The sequence below is a fragment of the Bos mutus genome, chromosome 14, assembly GCF_027580195.1.
Source record: "Bos mutus isolate GX-2022 chromosome 14, NWIPB_WYAK_1.1, whole genome shotgun sequence".
In the NCBI taxonomy this organism is placed as follows: Eukaryota; Metazoa; Chordata; class Mammalia; order Artiodactyla; family Bovidae; genus Bos; species Bos mutus.
The window spans coordinates 72,123,693-72,146,236 of NC_091630.1; the positions used below are offsets into that span (position 1 = coordinate 72,123,693).

The following is a 22,544-nucleotide window of genomic DNA, read 5'->3' on the forward strand; positions in this document are numbered from 1 at the left end:
AGGGACAGCTCAGGGCCCAGAAATCTCTGGTCAGTGAGTAGATCTGACATCCTTAATGCCTGGTAGGTCAACTTGCTAGAACCTTTAGAAGGTCGTACAGGCCCCAGGATTCCCTGTCAGCCACACCAGCCTGTTCTTATGCTGGAAAAGAAAGTCCTCAACACCTGATCACAGAGGATCACCCCTCCCTCAGACGATGCACTGGCTGTACAGCACATACTGAATGTACTGTGCTAAGTCGCTCAGTCATGTCTGAGTCTTTGCAACCCGGTGGACTGTAGCCCACCAGGCTCTTTGTCCATGGGATTCTCCAGGCAAGAGAGTGGGTTGCCATGCCCTCCTCCAGGGGATTTCCAACCCAGGGATCGATCCCACGTCTCCCACATTGCAGGTGGATTCTTTACCGTCTGAGCCACTGGGGAAGCCCAAGAATGCTGGGGTGGGTAGCCTATCGCTTCTCCAGGGGAACTTCCTGACCCAGGAATCCAACCAGGATCTCCAGCATTACATACTGACTACAAATACCTGTATCTCTTGCCTCTTTGGTTGGTCATTTCCTGATAGCCCTGCCCCCAGGGCTGTGTCCGGTTAGTGCTCTGAATGCCTGCTGCAGGCCAGATGTGTTTAGGGCCTCAAGGGGCAGATACCCCAGTGCCCTGAGGCCAAGCTGCCGCCGGTGTGTTCAGGCGGGGGTTTGGGTGCCTCTAGCCAACCACTCACCAAGCAGCAGGACTTACTGGAACACACTCCCCCCGGCTAATTTCTGCAAGAATACTAGACAGAGTTAGTCATCACTTTATGTAGGAGAAGAGACCTAGAGCGGTAGGCGACCTGTCCAGGGGCAAATGGCCAGATAAGAGCAGAAGCCTCTTTCGCTTGTGCTCCCCCAACTTTGTCCTCCCCTCCCCTCCCTTCCCTTCTCTGTGTCAGTGTGTTGTCTGTTAAGGCTGGGCTCTCACATCCGGCTTCCTAGAGGGTAAACACGGAGCCTTGGAGGAAAGTGGAGAATTCCTCTAACTATTTTTATCTGTTTTTATTTTTTTAACTGGAGTATAATTGCATCACAATGTTGTTTTAGTTTCTGCTGTGAAAGAAAATGAATCAGCCATGCACACATATCCCCTCCCCCTTGAGCCTCCCCGCTACCCCTCACCCCCCACCCACCCCTCTAGGTCATCACAGAGCAAGCACCGAGCTGAGCTCCCTGTGCTATGCAGAAGCTTCCCGGTAGCTTTACACATGGCAGTGTATATATGTTAGTGCTACTCTCGCAGGTCGTTCCACACTCCTTCCCTGCAGGGTCCACACGTCCGTTCTGTTTGTCTGTGTCTCTATTCCTGCCCTGCAAACAGGTCATCAGTGCCATTTTCTAGATTCCACACATACGCATTAATATGTGGTATTTGCTTTTCTCTTTCTGACTTTCTTCACTCTGTTCACCCACGTCGCTGCAACTGACCCCACACTATTTTGAATGCCTTGTTCCTCTCTGGGGCTGTGTTCCTACCATGTGCAGTCCCGGAGGCAGGAACTCTGCCTGGTTTATCTCCGTTGCCGAAGCTCTGGTGTGGGCTTGGGTGGGAGTGGGTTCCGTACTGGGCCTGTGGTGTGAGTGAGCGCCTGTGTGGGTGGGTGGTTGGTGGTGATGAGGTGGGGAGGGACGGAGGGGTGCAGAAATGCATGACTCCCTGGGTGGAGGGCGGGCGAGAGAGCCGACTGACGAAACGGTGAGTGAGAGACCAAGCCTGCGGGTGGATGGATGCACGAGGGCCTTGTGATGCGTTAACGTCGCCACGAGTTGATCTGCCATGTGTGGACTGTTCTCAGGTGAAAAGGAAGGAAAGAGGATGGGGTGGCAGGGTTCAGTCCTCAGAGAGAACCTTTCAAGAGGCTCTTCTCTATCGCTCCTGCGAATTCTCCCACCGAGAAATGCTCAGACTGGGTTTGAAAAGCCTGACTTCACTGGACACGGCAAAGCACAGAGGTGATGAGCAGAACCCCTCCCACTGCTGCCCCCCCTGAAGGGGAGGTATTTCTGGAGCTTCCTCTTCTCCTTGGTCCTGGAGTCCCCACACAGTGATCCGCACAGCGGATCCTTTGAACAACAGTGAGCCGGAGCCCTGGGAAACGCTGGGCACGAACCTCCCTGGTCCCACTGTGTCAGGCACATCTGTGCATTGATTCCCTGAGAAGGAAACTCACCCCGTGGGGGTCTCTTCCTGGCTCCTCCCCAGGCATCCCTGACCTTCCCCACCTACTCACACCTGTGGAGCATGGGTCCTGGAGATCTGAGAAGCTCTCTTAGAAAAAAAGAAACACCCTTTGTGACTAGACAGAGACGGTAACTCCTGTGCTCATAAGCCACATGCTTGCTCTATTCTCAGCACGTAGAAGTTTTAAGATTATATTTTTTAGTTTTTTTTTTCAAAAAAATAAAAGAGAACGTGCTTTTATTATCTAAGTCAATGTAGAGTTAAGTTAGTGGAGACACTCTGTCATGGTTATGCTGATGCATGGAGTGCCTGCTCTGTGCCTGTCACCCTTCCAGGCCCTGAGACATGACCGCTAAGTCTAAGGAGCTCCGTGGAAAACACAGACCAATAAGCTGTTGTGCTTAGTCGCTCAGTCGTGTCTGACTCTTTGCACCCCCATGGATTGTAGCCCGCCAGGCTCCTCTGTCCATGGGGATTCTCCAGGCAAGAATACTGGAGTGGGTTGCCATGCTCTCCTCCAGGAGATCTTCCCAACCCAGGGATAGAACCCAAGTCTCCCACCTTGTAGGTGGATTCTTTACTGTCTGAGCCACCAGGGAAGCCCAAGAATACTAGAGGGGGTGGCCTATCCCTTCTCCAGGGGGATCTTCCTGACCCAGAAGGAGAAGGAAAAAAGATCATAGGAAATAAGATAAAATAACATAAACACTAGATGAGGGGATGGGAGGAGCCAAAGCTGCCTGAGTTCACCTCTGCCCACCCCCAGAGGCCTGGCCAGAGGGGAAATGCCTTAAGTTCAGCTCAGTCACTCCTTAGGCTCATGTATTGATGGCCCAGAAAGAGGGAGAGAGAGACAGTTATGCTGGAGCCCACCATAATACAACCTGAATCAACCCTGAATATTCATTGGAAGGATTGATGTGGAAGCTGAAACTCCAATACTCTGGCCACCTGATGCGAAGAACTGACTCATTCGAAAAGACCTTGATGGTGGGAAAGACTGAAATCAAAAGGAGAAGGAGATGAGATGGTTGGATAGCATCACCAACTCAATGGACATGAGTTTGAGCAAACTCTGGGAGACAGTGAAGGACAGGGAAGCCTGGAGTGCTGCAGTCCATGGGGTCACAAAGAGTCAGACCCAAATGAGCTACTGAACAACAGCAACACACTACAATATCAGCTTCCCACTTGACAGGATTCAGAAGATAAGGAGGTCAGTTTTAATATTGTTTGTGAGATGATAAAACAGTATCATCCCGGGGGTCTGTGGGAGCCTGAAGAAGATAGTGACACTCCCTCTGTGGGAAATCAGAGAAGGCTTCACAGAGGAGAAGATGCATCCTAGGGGTTTTGAAGGATAAGTAGGAGTCTGCCTGGCAAGGAAAAGACTGTTGTCATCCCAGAGGTAATGACAGAGGCAGTGGCAAAGACTTAGGGCAATTGTGGGGTGTTGAAGAAAGAGGGGGAAGTTGCTGAGGCTGGAGGAAAAGGCTCATGAGGAGCCTTTTCGGTGGGGACCACGAACCTGGAAAAGGAGATCGGGACCAGACTGAGGGCCGGAAGGAGAAGGCTTTCTGCTGGGAATGACGTGAACAGACCTGTGTGCTCCAATGACAACTGTGCCCAAGGCCCTTTACAGACTTACAGAGCTTAACCCACAGGGTTACAATCTGGTTTAGATGTCAGAGTCTCACCCTCAGAAGGAAAAGTGTCTTCAGAGATTCTGGGGTCCTGGGTACCCCCAGGGCTGAGCCAGGAGCTTGGATGCTAGACTACAGCATCTCTTAAGGTAGGGGCTCCAAGTGAGGGCTGGATCCTCCCTTCAGCTTCCTCACCCGAAGATGGTTAACGTCTCTCGGACACCGTGCAGCTCCAAGAGTGCAGGATTCTGAGATGTTCTTAGTGCCTTGCGAGGTTGCCAGCACCTGGTTACTGGGGGCACTCAGGCTTAGGTGGAAGCATGAGAGGGGCTGAGTGGATTCAGTTCAGTTCAGTTCAGTCGCTCAGTCACAGACTCTTTGCGACCCCATGGACTGCAGCACGCCAGGCTTCCCTGTCCATCACCAACTCCTGGAGTTTACTCAAACTCATGTCCATTGAGTCGGTGACACCATCCAACCATCTCATCCTCTGTCATCCCCTTCTCCTCCCACCTTCAATGTTTTCCAGCATCAAGGTCTTTTCAAATGAGCCAGTTCTTCACGTCAGGTGGCCACAGTATTGGAGTTTCAGCTTCAACATTAGTCCTTCCAATGAATATTCAGGACTGATTTACTTTAGGACGGACTGATTGGATCGCCTTGCAGTCCAAGGGACTCTCAAGAGTCTTCTCCATCACCACAGCTCAAAAGCAACAATTCTTTGGCTCTCAGCTTGCTTTATGGTTCAACTCTCACATCCATACATGACCACTGGAAAAACCATAGCCTTGACTAGACAGACCTTTGTTGGCAAAGTAATGTCTCTGCTTTTTAATATGCTGTCTGCTGCCGCCAAGTTGCTTCAGTCGTGTCCGACTCTGTGTGACCCCATGGACTACAGCCTACCAGGCTTCTCTGTCCATGGGATTCTCCAGGCAAGAACACTGGAGTAGGTTGCCATTTCCTTCTCCAATGCATGAAAGTGGAAAGTGAAATTGAAGTCACTCAGTCGTGTCTGACTCTTAGCGACCCCATGGACTGCAGCCCACCAGGCTCCTCCATCCATGGGATTTTCCAGGCAACAGTACTCGAGTGGGGTGCCATTGCCTTCTCCCAATATGCTGTCTAGGTTGGTCATAACTTTTCTTCAAAGGAGTAAGTGTTTTTTAATTTCATGGCTGCAGTCACCATCTGCAGTGATTTTGGAGCCCCCCCCAAATAAAGTCAACCACTGTTTCCACTGTTTCCCCATCTATATCCCATGAAGTGATGGGACCAGATGCCATGATCTTCGTTTTCTGAATGTTGAGCATTAAGCCAACTTTTCCACTCTCCTCTTTCACTTTTATCAAGGGGCTCTTTAGTTCTTCTTCGCTTTCTGCCATAAGGGTGGTGTCATCTGCATGTCTGAGGTTATTGATATTTCTCCCAGCAATCTTGATTCCAGCTTGTGCTTCATCCAGCCCAGCATTTTGCATGATGTACTCTGCATATAAGTTAAATAAGCAGGGTGACAATATATAGCCTTGACATACTCCTTATCCTATTTGGAACCAGTCTGTTGTTCCATGTCCAGTTCTAACTATTGCTTCCTGACCTGCATACAGATTTCTCAAGAGGCAGGTCAGGTGGTCTAGCGTTCCCATCTCTTTCAAAATTTTCCACAGTTTGTTGTGATCCACACAGTCAAAGGCTTTGGCATAGTCAGTAAAGCAGAAATAGATGTTTTTCTGGAACTCTCTTGCTTTTTTGAGGATCCAGCAGATGTTGGCAATTTGGTCTCTGGTTCCTCTGCCTCAAGCATGGGGCAGTGGGGGAGTTTGGAGTAGACCACTCTCTCAGACAGAGGTCTCATGTGGTGGTACAGAAGGTACTGTTGACTTGAAACAAGTGCTAGAAAGGGCTCTCTGGTAACTTCCTTTAATTGAGTGCTCATAGCTTTTTTTTTTTTTAATTGACTGGCAACCGGGCACTGTGGTAGGGACCCTAATCCTTCCCATAAGCTGATGGGGCAGGCTAATCGCCTTGTTACAGACGAGGCGTGGAAGCTTAGACAGTAGCTGAGATCATGGAGCAAACCTGACAAGTGCTGGACCCAGGAACCGAACTCTAGTCTGTCTGGCCCCACGGCCCGTGGCTCTCTGTTGACTGCCAATCTCAGCTCTCACCGGGGCTGAGAGCTGAGATTGGCAGCGGGGGACACCGCTTAAGACTCCTCACTGTCCTTCCCCCCAAAAATGAGGACTCTACTGGGTCGGCACCTCCCAAATCAGAGTGGGCACTGCAGCACTATTTATATGCATTGCTTCATCAGACCAGACGCTACTCAAAATAAGTTAAACAGAAATATCTCTCTGTGTCCTCAGGACCCTGTAATCGGAGACAGTCTCTTGTAAAATGAACTGAGACAGTCTATTTGGGGTGGGGCGGTGGAGAGAGAAAATAAAGAACAAAATCAAGAAGAATTCAGTACTGAACATGAAAGAGAGAAGAACAGGGTTACGGCAGCTGTCGGATGTTTGCACAGACTCACAGAGCCATCACGGGCCTTGAGTGGTTTCTGGTGCGGATGGTGGGGCTCTCTCAAGGGAAGGCATCCTTCTCTGTGCCGCCCCATTGGCCCAGGAAGGATGCAGGGGTGCGGTATCTGGATGGACTTTGGAAGTCAGCCCCTGGAAAGGGATTCTGGGAAAGCCAGTCTAAGCTGAGTTGTCAATCAAACATGAAAGGAGGGGAAGAGGGGAAAAGACACAGAGCAAGGAAGGAGATTAAGGACCCGGGGTGGGGAGGGCACTTGGAAGGGCCTGGGTGAGCGCGAGATGGAGCCATTATCTGCAGAGCCATATAAAGTCCAAGGCCTGTCTGTGGTTTGGAAGTGAAAGAAGCCCAGCTCAGACTGGCTAATATTTTTTAAAAAATGGGGCTGGAGAAATATTTATCCCCAACACAAAAGCTCTGAGTGCTTGTGGACTTTGGGCAACACTGGGCTAAGGTGCTCAAGCGACAAAACTCATCTCGTTCCCCTCAATGGGTGGCTTCCTTCTCCATCAGGATTCCCCCACCCCCGGGTCATGGCAAATGGCCCTCCACAACTCCAAACCTAGCATCTCTATCAGAAACACGCCTCTCTTCCCGGAAACTCCAGCAGAGTTTCCAGAGATGCCGTGGCTTGAGTTTCATTCACAGTTTTTAGCAACTGGCAGAGAAACGCGACTGGCATCTGGTCTCTTGATAAAAAGAACTGATAGGAAATATTTTTGAATTCCACAGCACAAAGAAGGAGGTTAGCAAAGCACATTTCTCATTCTGTTTCCATCCCCTGCAATGAAACTGATCCTGCATTTTGGTAGCCTGGGGTTTAAGCTGATTCCATGTGAGTCTTTCAATGTCTGAGTAGAAGGAGGGCTGGGTGGGTGTTCTTGCTGGTAATTAGAACTAGACTCCTAAAGTCCCGAGTTCCCTTGTTTCCTCCTCTTCTATGAGACATCAGCTAGTGCTTTCGTTCTGTAGAGGGCAGGGAGCAGTCCTCTGTGGTTACTGATGGTATCTGTCTACGGCTGAATTCTAGTTCTGCATGTTCCTGGGTGTATGATTTGAGACACATGTGTTAACTTTCCTGAGTTTGAGATTCCTGGATTCTAACCACCATTTGGTCAGCTTGTTGTGAGGAGATAAAACAATTCAAGTGAAACCACAGCATGGCTCTGGCTACTGTTTACATTGTTCATGCCACTGTACGTTCACCACATCTGTTATCGCATAACCTGTTGAACCAGCTGTCATACTGTGGGTTTGGACATGTATTTTCACTACCCTAAAAATCCTCTGTGCTCTGCCTGTTCATCCCTCCCTCCCCTCACCCCCGACACACTCTTGGAAACCACTGATCTTTTTATTGTCTCCATAGTTCGGCCTTTTTCATAATGGCACAGAGTTGGAACCATACTGCATGTAGCCTTTTCAGATTGGCTTCTTTCACGTCGTAATATGCATTTAAGGTTCCTCCAGGTCTTTCCATGGCTAGCTGGCTCATTTCTTTGTAGTGATGCATAATCTTCCATTGTCTGGATGGACCACAGTTTATTTATTGATTCACTTGCTGAAGGGCATCTTGGTTGCTTCTGCGTCTTGGAAGTTATACATAAAGTTCTATAAACATCCGTGTGCAGGTTTTTGTGTGGACCTAAGGCTTCAGTTCCTTTAGATAAATACCAAGGAGGGTGGCTGCTGGATCACATGGTAAGAATGTGTTTAGTTTCGTAAGAAAGCACCAGAGTGTCCTCCAAAGTGGCTGCGCCATTCTGCGCTCCCACCAGCAATGACTGAGGGTTCTTGTTGGGCCACAGTCTCGCCTGCATTTGGTGTTGTCAGTCTTTGGACCGTTCTAACAGGTGTGGAGGGGTGTCTTGCTGCTGCTTGAATTTATGTTTCCCCGATGACAGGTGATATGGAATATCTTCCCCTGTGCTTGTTTTCCCTCTGTATATCTTTTTTGGTGAGGGGTCTGTTAAGAACCTCAGCTTATTTTTAAAATCAGGTTGTTTTCTTATTGCTGAGTTTTAAGGGTTTTGGGTTTATTTTGGAGAACTGTTCTTTATCAGATGTATCTTTTGCAAATATTTTCTCCTGATCTATGACGTATCTTTTTATTCTCTTGAAGATTTTGTTTGTTTGTCTATAGTTGAAAGTGCACCACAGAGGGTTCTCCACCATGGAAGTCACAGGAAAACATTGGATCGCGGGAAGCAAAGCAGCGGCACAGAAGCACCCTAGCACTTCTGAGACTAAGTGCGGTAGTTGACCGTGAGGCCGACGCTGTGTCAGCAGGGCAGGGGACAGGCACTTGGTTCCTCTGCCTGCCCCCACCCTGGCTGCACACTGCTTTCCCTAAGGGCTCTGTCCTCCGCTCCCTCTTCACTTTTCCAGGAGGGTCTCCTGCCCCATTGTCTCTTCTGAGCTAGACTCAGATGTCTTTGACTTCTCCACCCGGGTGTCTTCCAGGCGACTCAGACTCACTCACTATGTCCTGCTTATCGCCCCCACCCCACTCAGTGCCTGGCTCCCAGATGTTCAAACTGGAAGCCTGGTACCATGGGATCTGCAGCTGGGCCACTTGAAAATGTTAGCGTTAGTTGCTCAGCGTGTCTGACCCTTTGCAACCCCATGGACAGTAGTGTGCCAGGCTCCTCTGTCCATACTGGAGTGAGTTGCCGTGCCCTCCTCCAGGGGATCTTCCCGACCCAGGGATCGAACCCTAGTCTCCTACATTGCAGGCAGATTCTTTACCGTCTGAGCCACCAGGGAAGCCCAAGGACCACTTGACCTCCTTACTGTCTTAGGAAAGATTATCAGCATCTCTCTTTGGATGTTGCACTGACCTCCTTGTTGGTACTTCTGCTCCATCCATCCTTCTCAATAGGGTTTTTGAAATTGCACTAATATAGGTCACTCCCTTGCATGAGGACATCCACTGCTTCCAAGGGCAAAGTCTGACCCCTTTTACTAGGTTACTGACCAAGTCCTTTGACTGCCTTTATTAACATGGATTCTGGCCTTGTGGTCCAGCCTGAATTTTCATCATTGCTTTTACTTCCTCATCTAAATACTTTACTTATTGCTCATAAGTGATCCTGGAAGGGAGGCGGGCTATTCCTGGTGAAGACAACCCTTATCTCCCTGCCTGCTCTCCACCCATCTTTCCCAACTCCGCTCAGGTGTAAGCTCCTCCAGGAAGCCTTCCCTGACTCTCAGGCCTAAGTCAAGTGCTATCAGAGCACTGACCCTACAGAAATGGAAGCATCTAATTGCTTATCTGCGTCCACTATTAGGTCTGAAGCTTCTTGGACAGTGTCCTGTTCTGTGCGCCTGGCACTTAGTAAGTACCTGACCTGCCTTCAGGGCATAACTGAATTGGGGAATAGTTAGACATCAAAGGCCTGGGACCCCTACGCAGTTAATATTGGCCTGTGACATAGGTGTTATACGGAATGGTTTGAGGTCCAGAGAGGTTAAGTGACTTCCCTGGTTTGCACAGTGAGTCACAGGCAGAACTGGACTCTGAACACAGGGTTCTAAACAGAAGCTCTGTCATTGTGCCAGCTGCTGCAGGAATAGTCAACGGCCCTGAAGGTGCTCGGTTTGTGGTGATTGAGGAGGACTTTTGCAGGTCTTGAATCCAGGAGGCAGGCTCCCCAGCACTCCCCAGGCAGCTGGCCTCTTGGGCTTCCATAGAGACAGAAGCCAGCCAGCTCCCTCTGCCCTTCTGCCCCTGCAAGTGCGGTCTTCATCAGACAGCACAGCAGAGGCTCAGAAGGACCCGGCTCAGTGTCCTGGACACAGCCACGCCAGGCTTTCCTGTCTCCACCAGATTCCTGCCCAGAGCTTCGTCCGTCGCCCCAGCAACACATCCGCGGTGCCTCACTCCACGCAGTCTCCACCCTCCGTGGGCAGCGGCCAGACCCTCTGCAGCAGGCAGAGCTCGCACTTTGTCCAGGCTGCCTCGCGATGTGCCAGATCTCATTTTCTCCCTCTAAATTGCCTTCTGCTCAGTGTCTTTTCTCCCCCACCTCTGAGTCCCTGAATAGGGAAGGCTGGTTACTATGGCGATGGGCTGGCTCGTGGAAGGAACTCAGCTCAGTAAATTAATTGCTGGACTTTTTGGAGACTAATGGCATAGCCCTGCCTCCTAGGGACAGGGTGTGGCCTGCGTCATGCCCACTTGGCAGCCAAGTCCTAGACAGAGCTGGTGAGAGAAGTAGAATCGTGGTACCCATGCTTGCTGGTGGGGAAGCAGGGCACACAGATCTCACCAGGTACAGTGGCTGTGTCCCTGGTCTGTGCCAGTATCTCTGCAGCATGCTTTGTAGAAACGACTTCATGGAACCCTCACAGCATCCCGTATGGAGTAGGGGTGATCCCCTCTTTTGATGGAGATGGGATGCTCATTTAGTGGCTCCTGAGCATAAAGGTACCTTACCTAGCCTGCCTCCTCGTGGGCATTTTGCTATGAACACTCATTCATTCTCTTCCCTACAACATCTTCCAGAAGACAGAAGTACAGGGAACATTTCCTATCTCATTCTGTGATGCCAACATGATCCTAATCCCAAATAAAGGCATTCGAGAAGAGAAAATGGCACACCAATATCTATCGTGAGACTCGACGCAAAAACTCTCAACAAAATATTAGCAAATAAATATGACAGTGAATAAAGGGAGTTCTAGGTCATGGCCAAACAGAGTGTATCCCAGGCATGCAAGGATGGTTCAATGTTTGGAAATCACTTAATGGAATCCATCACACAACAACCAGAGAAGACCCTTCTCTGTCCTCTGGAGGATGCACGACTTGTTTTGGCTATATCCATGTTGTCTCTGTGCTTAAGAAAGAAGGGTTTCTCCAGCCAGATCCCAACATCCTGAGAAGCCCTGTTATGCTTGATTATACCTATGCGCCTGTGTTTGCCTGGGACTAAATCCCGGCTACTGGGTGTGTGTCAGGGGCAGGTTCCTGAGCCCTTTGTGCCTCAGTTTCTTAATCTGTAAAATGGGTCTCATGATACCTGCCTTCCAGATTAAATGAGCTATTATGTATCAAGTCCTGCGAATGACTCTTGGCGTTTAGTAAGCATGTGATATATGTTAAAAAGGTGAGTGTTGGAGAGTGTGGACTTTGGTCATTCAGGCCTGACAGCAGGTCCAGCTCCGACTTTACTGGCCTGGGTGCCTAGCAAAATTGTCTGTGCTCCCTGATCCCAGATTTGTCTTCAGGAGGGTGGGGCTCGCAGTACTGCCTTGCAGAGAAGATGTTGCTAAAAGGGGCCTGGCTTGCAGCACACACATTTCCCCAGCCTTTTCTTTAGAGGACCAGACAGCAAGACTGAATTTTCAACTCCACACATATTCACCGGGACAGAGCTCAGCACAGACTGGGCCTGGGGGAGCTTGCTGTGTTGCTGCCGCTGCTAAGTCGATTCCGTCATGTCCGACTCTGTGCGACCCCAGAGACGGCAGCCCACCAGGTTCCCCCGTCCCTGGGATTCTCCAGGCAAGAACACTGGAGTGGGTTGTCATTTCCTTCTCCAATGCATGAAAGTGAAAAGTGAAAGTGAGGTCGCTCAGCCATGCCCAACTCTTAGTGACCCCATGGACTGCAGCCTACCAGGCTCCTCCATCCATGGGATTTTCCCATGGAAAGAGTACTGGAGCGGGGTGCCATTGCCTAAGGAATAGTTATTTCTGAGTCCTGTGGACCTGCTTTCACATGCAGCTCTACCCTTCACCGGCTGGGTGTGCTGGGGGCATCTCCCTGCTTGTCAGCCTTGGCTTGCTGGCCTGTGAATGGGGGATGCAGGTGTCCACACCATGGTGCTGTTCTAGAGATGGGACCTATGATATGTGCAGTGTGGAGGCTCTCCAGTGACGCCGGGTTTTACCCAGGTAAGGGACCCTTGGGCTTCCCAGGTGGCGCTAGTGGTAAAGAACCCGCCTGCCAGTGCAGGTAGAAGTAAAAGACACAGGTCCAGTCCCTGAGTCGGGAAGATCCCCTGGAGGAGGGCATGGCAACCCACTCCAGGATTCTTGCCTGGAGGATCCCATGGACAGAGGAGCCTGGAGGGCTGCAGTCCACAGGGTCACAAAGAGTTGGACACGGCTGAAGTGGCATAGCATGCACACGTGCACAGGATGGTGATGGGCTGAAGAAGCACGTGTGGTCGGAGTCCCTGCCCTGGCTTCTGCTACTGACATGGCCTTAAGGTTGTGCTAAGGCTTTACTTGCAGGTTTCTTTTTTTTAAGGTTTGTTTTTGCTTTCACTGAGTCTTTGTCACTGCACCAGCTTTCTCTAGCTGCAGTGAGTGGGGGCTGCTCTCTAGTTGCCGTGGGCTGGCTTCTCATTGCAGTGGCTTCTCCTGTTGCAGAGCGCAGGCTCTAGGTGCACAGGCTCAGCAGCTGTGGCTCTCTGGCTCTAGGGTGCTGGCTCAGTAGTTGTGCACATGGGCTCAGTTGCCTTGTAGCATGTGGGATCTTCCCGGAGCAGGGATCGAACCCGTGTCCCCTGCATTGGCAGGTGGATTCTTAACCGCTGGGTCACCGGGGAAGCCCTTACTTGCAGTTTTCTTGTTTAATCCCCTTGCAGCAACCCTGTAAGGTGGTTTGTTCGTATCTCACTCCTCAGTGAGGATGCTAAGGCGCAGAAAGTTTAGGTCGCTCTCTGAGATTGCAGAGTTGGTGATTGACGGAGATTTGCACCACCAGGCACTCTGGGTTGAGGCTCTGCCTCCTGACCTCCTGGCGAGGTCTGCCCCAATCTACATCTGACCCCATCGACCGAAGCTGCTTTTCTCTTAGTGGTGCTGGTGGGTGATGGAGCTGTGAGAGGGCTGAGCGTGCTGACCTGCAGCCTGGGATGTGGGGTCAGGCAGTCCTCAGCCCAGTGTGGGGATGCTCCTGGGCTGTTACAGAATCTGCTGCCTGTTTCACAGTTAGGCCAACCAGTCCACCCTCACTAGAGAGAACCACTCCTGAGATCTCTTCTTCTTATAAGGACACTAATTTATCGTGGTGAACACAACCTCATGACCTCATCTAAACCTAAGTATCTTCCAAAAGGGGCTTCCCAGGTGACTCAGCCCATAAAAAATCTGCCTACAGTGAAGGAGACCTGGGTTCGATCCCTGGGTTGGGAAGATCCCCTGAAGGAGGGCATGGCAACCCAGTCCAGGATTCTTGCCTGGAGAATCCCATGGACAGAGGGCTACAGTCCATGGGTCGCAAAGAGTCAGACACAACTGAGCAACTACCACACACACAGTTTCCAACGACCCGGCTTCCAAACACCATCACACTTGGGATTGAGGTTTCAACACGTGAATTTGGGGGGGACTTGATTTAGTCCAGAGAAAAAGGCCTGGACAAACATTTGTAGATGGTAGGTGAAGAGAAAGGGAGGGTGGGAAGTTGCCAGGAGGGACCACTCAGTATGCCCCAGGATCCACTGGGCCCTCCATTCCCCTAAACTGTCATCTGAATTAAGTGTCCTGTGGATGCTGTGACAAATCATAGAACAATTTAAGCAATGCAGATTTATTATCTTAAAGTGTTCAAGATCAGAATTCCAAAATGGGTCTTACTGGGCTAAAATTAAGGGGTTGGCAGGGCTGTCCCCTTCGAAGTCCAGAGGGGAGAATTCAGTCCTTGCCTCTTCCAGCTTCCAGAGGTCACTTGCATTCCTTGGCTCGTGGACCCTTTCTCTGTCCTCAGAGCCAACAATGGCTGAGCAAGTCTTTCTCAGGTTGCCATCTCTCTGTGTTCTGACCCAGATTCTTCCTTTTGTAAGGATCCTTGTGATTACATGGAGCCTACCCAGATACTCCAGGTTATCTCCATATTTTAAGGTCAGGCGATTAGCTATGTGTTTTTTTTTTTTTTTTTAGCATTAACTTATTGTTTTTTTTTCATTTCCTTATGTATTTATTGGCTGTCCTGGGTCTTTGCTGCGGTGTGTAGGCTTCTCCAGTTGCAGCGCACAGCCTCTCTAGCTATGTGTGTGGGCTCAGCAGTTGTGGCACACAGATTTAGTTGCCCTGTGGCATGTGGGATCTTCATTCCTCAACCAGGGATTGAATCCACGTCCCTGGTGTTGGAAGACAAATTCTTAACCACTGGCCCACCAAGGAAGTCATGATTTGCAATCTTAATTCCACCTGTATCTGTCATTCTTCCTTGCTATGTAGCATAACATATTCACAGAGATAAGGATATGGACATCATTTATAAGGTTTATTGTAATAAAAAGTATATAACATAACATTTACCATTTTAAGTGTGTGACTCAGTAGCATCAGGTTCATTCAGATATTATATAAACATCAGCACTATTTCTGGAACATTTTCATCACCCCAGACAGAAACCCTATAACCATAAAGCAGTAACAGAAGATGTCTTACTGCGTATTTAGGCCTTTCTTTAATTCCGTTCAGCAGTGACTTGTGGTTTTCAGTGTACAAGTCTTGCACCTCCTTGGTTCAGTTTATTCCTAAGTATTTTACGCTATTTTTTGATGCTGTTGTAAATAAAATTCTTTTCCTTAATTTCTCTATGGATTGTTCATTGCTCCTGGACAGAAATACAGAAGATTTTTGAATGTTGTTTTTTTTTTTCATTCTGCAACTTTGCTGAGTTTGTTTATTGGTTCTAATGGCTTTTTGTGAGTTTTTAGGGTTTCTTACACGTGGTAACTATCATCTCACCTTCTCCTGAAATGGTCACAGGACAATCCCCCTCCTGTTCCTGAGCCCCATAAACACCCCCTTCCCTCTCTCAGTGTCATTGAGCCTACCTTGCCTGGGCCTATGTCTTACCTGTCTCCCAGGTGTCCGTGAGTATGGATTTGGTGACATTCATCTGCCTGCCCTCAGAACCTGTCACATGAGGGCCACTGGCAAATATTTGTGAGTGAATAAATGAATGGTAACATCTATAAGCAGTTTCCTTTACCTGGATCTTGGTGTTCTCAATGACAAACAGTTTTTGAAATGGCCATCCACGTGAAAATAAAATACACAAAATGGGAAATCATTTAGCTAATAAACCTCAATGGATCAAAGAAATGCATTGAAAGCAAGAAGGGATGTTGAGTTAGCCAAGATCAAAGGAATGGTGCCAATCTGTGCGGCCAGGTACGCAGTGAGAGGGGCACCCACACATGCACTCCGACCCTGCTGGGGGCAGTGAAAACAGGGCAGCCTTTTTGCAAAGCAGTTTGACAGTTCTTACCAGGGCCCTTTCAAAACCCATAGGACGGACGCCCCAAGTGTTTTCCTACAAATCTATTGTAAGAAAATAGCTGAGTATGGGCAAAGAGATGTCCTCTTGTGACATGCTAAACAAATAAAGCAGCCTATTAATGTCTAAAAGTAGAAAATACGATCAGAATAATGACGTTAGTGTCACAGGTCAGAGCCTTAGGGAGCAGATAACAGGAGGCCTGCGGGTTCTTAATTAATTTGCATCTGCTAATGGATGGATGGGGATCGGAGAGATGGATGAATCAGGGAACAGGAGGTAACACTGAGCTTTGCTCTTAGAAAGTCACACCTTTGGCTGTGTGAAAAGTTGAGTCTCAGCAGTGAAGAGGGTTGGGAGGCTGGGTCTGGGGAATTCCTCCCCTGAGGGGGTCCAGAGGTTACTTCTGCAGCTTCTTAGCTCAAGGGCCCTCCTGTAAAGATGTTCTTTCTCCACACAGGACATGTTCCAGTAGACCCTCACGGTGTCTCTTCCTGGCCAAGAAATGCTGGTTCCCAAGCACGAGAGAGCCATGGGCCAGCTGAGAGGGAGCGTCGTGGCCGGCCTCCTGTGGATGCTGCTGCTTTGGAGCGGGGACCGCGGCTGTCAGGCCCAGAGGGCAGGTAGGGCCGTAGGCGGAATACAGAGCAGTGGGTGTGTGTCCATGTGTGTGTGGGTGTGGGCCAGGGGTGAGCTAGTGCCAGGGGGTGTGAGAGTGTGGGTCATCCCAGGTGTGGTGTCCACTGTCCCCCAGCCAGTGTGAGTCATAATCAGCCATGCCACTGGGGCGTGTACACGTGTGTGAGAGTGAACACACATCTGAGGTCGATCATACAACGTGTTGAGGCTGTGTCTCTGTTGACCACATACATGGTGTGGGGACAGCAGTGGGGTTAGCGTCCTGCTGCCTCGTCTGGTTCCTGAGAGGACCTTGGGCCACAGCCCGAGGGGCACTGAGTGCCCTGGAGTCCAGCCTAAAGGGGTGGCCGGGACAGTGAGCGGCCAGAAAGTGGGGAAGTTAGGAGCAGAAACAGCCCGGGCGGGAGAGGTGAGAAGTGACAGAACGGCTTGCCCACCTGTCCGAGGGCCTCCTGAGAGGAGTCATGGTCCGTGGGAGACCTGGGGAAGGAGTCAGGACGGGAGCGGCTTGGGCTGTCCCGGCACCCAGCCCCGAGCCTGCATGCCAGGTCTGCGGTACACAGCTGGACCTGGTCTCAGGGAGAGAACTGCCGCTGGATGGCTGGGTGTGAAATGCTGCCCCATTTTACAGACAAGGTGCACAGTATTGGATAAAAACTACGTAAACCGCAAGGATTTACTGTGCAGTCCAGGGGACTATATTCAGTATCTTGTAGTGACTTATAATGGAAAAGAATTTTTAAAAAGACTATAGATTGATACATAAATATGCATAAGCAGATCACTTTGCTCTAAGCCCTGAAAATAACACAATATTGTAAATCAACTATGCTTTGATTTTTTTAAAACGTTGAAAAAAAAAAAAGAGAGCCCCCCCACCATGCCCCACCCCCTGTGAGGTTGAACGAATGGGCAGGGTTGAGCTAGAGTCAGGCTGTTTATCTGGGCCCTCCAAAGAAGAGGAAAAACAAACAACAACCCCCCAAGGCTTGTGTTTCTCCATCACTTTACAAGGGTCTATTCTGCCTGCGACTCACAAAGCTGGGGTAGCTAGACAGACAGTGATGAGTGTGGACATCTTGTTTTCCGTGTGGGGAACATGGGCCTTCCCAGGAGATTTCTGTGCCCCCAGGACAGCTGCAAGTGCCCAGTTGGCACCAGGATTATCAAATTCAGAAGTGGGAAGGCCCGAGGACCTTCTGTCTCCGCCCCCATTTCATGGAGTGGAAAGCAGTCTGTGGGGTCACAGGGCCCCTGCGAGTGGCAGGACCGAAGCCAGAAACCAGGGCCCCTCCCGCCTCATTGCCCTTCATTCTCACCTTCCTGCAACCGCACCTGTGCCCTGGCCTCCAGAGAAAGTGGCCCCGTGGTGAGGCCTCCCGCACGAGTGAACCTTCTGCCGCCTGCAACCACATCACCTCAAGGGTTAGAGCCGTGGGCAGCAATCACCCTGATCAGGCTTGGACATCATGGTCCCAAAGGCAAAAGGATGACCTTTGTGTCCAGGGCAAAAACTCCCCAGGAGTTTTCTCTGAGTGCACACATCTGGGCAAACACACTTCAAAAGCTCTGATCCTGTTAGGGGATCCGTTCTGCGAAGGCAGGGGTTCACCTCGGCTTCTCAGCCGATTGGACTTGGATTTTAAAAAACTAGAGGGGAAGGTAGACGTGGAAAATTCAAGGGGAGCACTGGAGCAGGGTGGGATGAGGATGTGTGCGTGTGTGTTTAAATATACCTAGCTATATTATTTTTGTTTTTTGAACTTAATGCATTGTGTATTGTGTAAACGCAAGATCAGGACTACATAGAACTACAAGGTAATACAATTCGCTCATGGCTCTGCTTGCCAGAAAGAAGCAATGGTTCTTTTCGTAGCTTCTCTCCTCAATACGCAGTTGTATACATGCACATGCACACACAGACACACACAGACACACACACATGTGCTTTTCATACCTAGTGATAGATGATAGAGTGAAAAATGTATCCACATTGGTAAATGTGGCAATGGTAGAGTGGAAGGTGTATCCACGTTGGTAAATACGGCCATCACTGTGGTGGCCGCCTAGCATTCCATTGAATGATGCAGGCGGAATATTATTTAAGTGGTCCTTATGCGTACCCATGAAGGCAGGCTCCGGGATTTTGCTTGGCAATGCTGCCATGAACTTCCTTACAGCTTTACTTTTGCCCTTTCTATTTATCTGCTGGTTTTCTTTAAGTAAATCACTGAATCTGGAATTGGCGGATTCAAAGATACAAGGCTTTTAGGGCTCTGATGATGGGGGTGACAAACCCCAGACTCACTCCTTGAGCCCATAAAGGCATTCTCCTTATATCCTCACTGGCCACCACAGTCAATATTTTTTACTTTTGCCAACTGGACGTTTTAACACAGTGAGATCTCTCTTTAAAAAAAAAAAAATTTTTTCACTGATCAACTGTCTGTGCCAGGTATTTCCAGAAGCCTGATCCGCTGCTCCCATTGTCATGGCCAAGACTCAGATTCTGGAAAAATCGAGGCAAGGGCATTTTGATGATTCCCCTGTCTACTTGGGCAGCACTTTGAAGTTTAGAAAACACTTTTCTTCCTATTATCTAACTGTAAAATGGGGACCAGCAAGCTCTCTGCACAGGGTTGCCCTGTGGATCAGAAATAAATTATAGTGCTGCATTTTATTTAATCAAAAGTGTCATATAGCTTATATAAAGTTTATATTTGTAAAGATATGAGCCTATTTTTATAAAGCACCGTAGACTTTCTAAAATATATGAATGCAATCCATTTTATATGATTTCTAATAGTGAGACACTGTGAACTGTTTAACTCTCTGACAGGAGAGGACTGGCTAAATAAATTATGTTCATCCCTGTGGCGGAATCTCTGCAGCCATGGAAACCAGCATTATCACACTGGAAATGGGCTCCTGGCCTATCACTGGATGCTGGGAACCAGCTTATATATCAGTGCCACGGGTACAGGCCCGCTTCTGCCAACAGCATAGATAAATACACCGTGGGTTAGCAGTAGTTATCTCTGCCCAGATGGAAATATGAGCGTTTGAAGATTTTTTGGATTGCCTTTTGCAGGTCTGAAAGACAATGAAGTCACTTTTGAACCAACATAGTAGGAGGAGTTAAAGAAACTGACAACAGTAGTCAGCACTGTTACATGACTGTTATGCACTTACATGGATATATCTGTAACCTATATATAATCATATATGCTTATACACAGTACATAATATATAATATATAATTATGTTATTCACTTGTATAAATACATGTAGACTATATATATAATTATCTATAGTATATAATATATACTTATATGTTATTCACTATGTATATATGTGAGTGTACATATTAACTATATACGTAGTCAGGTGAACTTCACAGCAATCTTGGGGAGACTCCCCATCAGATAGCCTTTAGGGAACCAAGGTTGGGGCTTTAAGGCGGCAGCCCAGCCTCGCTTCACCCCGCGGAGCGGGCGGGGCCTGGAGGCAGGTCTGGGGACCCAGATGACCACGCTTCCAGCCCGCTGCAAGGACCCTGCCTTTCCCGTTGCCCCTGTAGGTTGCAAAACTGTCCACTATGACCTGGTGTTCGTGCTGGACTCCTCCTCGAGCGTGGGCAAAGAGAACTTCGAGAAGGTCCGGCAGTGGGTGGCCAACCTGGTGGACACGTTCGAGGTGGGCCCAGAGCGCACGCGGGTGGGCGTGGTGCGCTACAGCGACCGCCCGGCCACAGCCTTCGAGCTGGGCCGCTTCGGCTCGCGGGCTGCGGTGCGCGCGGCGGCGCGGCAGCTGGCCTACCACGGCGGCCACACGCACACGGGCGACGCGCTGCGCTTCATCACACGCCACAGCTTCACGCCGCGAGCCGGCGGCCGCCCCGGGGACCGCGCCTTCAAGCAGGTGGCCATCCTGCTGACCGACGGCCGCAGCCAGGACCTGGTGCTGCCCGCTGCCACGGCCGCGCGCCGTGCTGGCATCCGCATCTTTGCCGTGGGCGTGGGCGAGGCGCTGCGCGAGGAGCTAGAGGAGATCGCCTCCGAGCCCACAGCGGCGCACATCTTTCACGTGTCTGACTTCGACGCCATCGACAAGATCCGGGGCAAGCTGCGGCGCCGCCTGTGCGAGAGTGAGTGGGGACCGTGCCCGGGGCGGGCGGGGCGAGGGGCAAACCCAGCTTCCAGGCAGAGGCGGGCCTGAGGACACCCTGCGGCTGCTCTGCAGCTCAGGAACCTGGAAACCCAGGCGCACCCACCCCCAGCGTGCACACCTACCCTCAGGGTCCCATGGGCCCTGTGCCTTGGGCCCTGAGTCCAGGGAAAGAAAATTCATGAGGGCTGGGTCCTAAACCCCATCCAGCCTCAGATTTTGGTTACCTGTCTCTGGTTGCAGCTCCATATCTGCCATGGGGACTATGCATTGGTTTCTCAGGGCCCTTGAGTCAGAGCAGGTGCTTGCAAGGCCTCGCCCAAGCACCTGCTCACACAGGTGAGAGATGTCAGGTCCTGCCCCTTTCCTGAGGTGTCACAGTGAAAAATCATGGAAGAATGGGGCACAGACCGCCTTCAGGAACTGTCCCCGACAAGCCCGAGGCAGCCACTTCAAGATGATGGCTGCTGCTGGTCCCAAAGGCCAGGGGCTCTTGACCTGTTGCTCTCTGAGGTCACCCGAGGCCTCCGAGTTATTTGTCTGGAATCTTGACTGTGGCTAGGGCTAGGGGGATGAGAGAGGGAAGAGTTTGTGGGTGGAGTAAGGGGACAACTGGGCAGAGAGCCAGGAGCCCCTAGGGCTCTGACCTGGGCGGCTGACCTCAAGATTCTAGTGGGGTCATCCTGAGGCCAGCCCCCTCTCCAGGACAGGAGGGGCTGGAGTGGGTTTCTCCCGTGTCAGCCTTTCCCCAGCTTCAGCCTGTGCCTGCTTCACTGGGGTGACATTCCTTCCTTGCTGGTAACTTCCCCCTCCCGGGCCCAGGTGGGGGCAGGGAGCAGTGTTGCCTCTGTCTTACTGACTTCTCTGGGGGACTGAGCCCTGGGTCAGGGAGCCCCGAGGGTCCCACCTAGACAGGGGCAGGAGGCTGGGTCAGTGGAGGAGGGACTGACAGTGGGAACAGCAGGCCGGAGCTGCAGGGACCTGGTCTCAGGGATGGGCCAGCCTTGCAGCTAAGACTTGTCTGAGCCTTGATGCTTGTCTCCATTTCTTTTGCACTCTGTGGCTTTTTCTCTGTGTTGACTTTCTCAATCTCTACTTACTTATTCACAGATACTTAATGAGAGTCTGTTTTTTGTGCAGCCTTGTGCTGATTTCTGGGCCTATAGAAAAAGATAAGACACAGCCCTTGCCCTCAGGCTTTCCTCATCTGTTGCTGTTCAGTCTCTAAGTCGTGTCTGACTCTTTGAGACCCCATGGACTGCAGCACGCCAGGATCCCCTGTCCTTCATCATCTCCTGGCGTTTGCTCAAACCCATGTCCATTGAGTCAGTGATGCCATCCAGCCATCTCATCCTGTACCCTTGTGCTGCCTTCAATCTTTCTCAGCATCAGGGTCTTTTCTGATGAGTTGACTCTTCACATCAGGTGGCCAAAGTATTGGCACTTCAGCATCAGTCCTTCCAAGGAATATTTAGGATTGATTTCCTTTAGGATGGACTGGTTGGATCTCCTTGCTGTCCAAGGCATTCTCAAGAGTCTTCTTTAGCACCACAGTTCAAAAGTATTGATTCTTCGGCGCTCAGCCTTCTTTATGGTCCACACATGACTACTGGGAAAACCATAGCTTTGACTAGACAGACCTTTGTTAGCAAAGTAATGTCTTTGCTTTTGAATATGCTCTCTAGGTTTGTCATAGCTTTTCTTGCAAAGAGTAAGTGTCTTTTAATATCATATCTGCAGTCACCATCTGCAGTGATTTTGGGGCCCAAGAAAATGAAATCTGTTCCTCATCTAGATATTGGGAAAGACACCAAAGAAAAGAATGTGGTGGGTGAGGTCCTGCTGTGGTTTTGGTGGATGGTGACCTTGAGAATGAGGGAGGGCTTCCTGGAGGAGGTGGCACTTAGTTTAGAAGAAAGAGCACAAGCTTCAGGATGAGGTGGCAACGTTTAGTCAGTGCACTATAATGATTGGAGGAGAGGAGCAGAGTGGGGGCTGGTGGCTTTGTGTGATTGTCAAGGCCTGGATAAAGAGGGGCCTTGTGTGCACCGCGAGGCATTGAGGGTTCTGGGCAGGACGTGACATGGTCAGATCTT

The 22,544-nt window shown here is 50.1% G+C and overlaps 1 protein-coding gene across 1 annotated transcript in view; it reads left to right on the forward strand.

Moving 5' to 3' along the window:
• Positions 1-22,544, forward strand: part of COL22A1 (collagen type XXII alpha 1 chain) — a 224,269-nt gene that overhangs the window by 6,881 nt on the left and 194,844 nt on the right. Inside the window, 2 exon segments of the mRNA XM_070382724.1 lie at positions 16,103-16,265; positions 19,862-20,428. Coding sequence (XP_070238825.1) covers positions 16,148-16,265; positions 19,862-20,428 — 685 coding nt within the window. The 5' untranslated portion in view covers positions 16,103-16,147.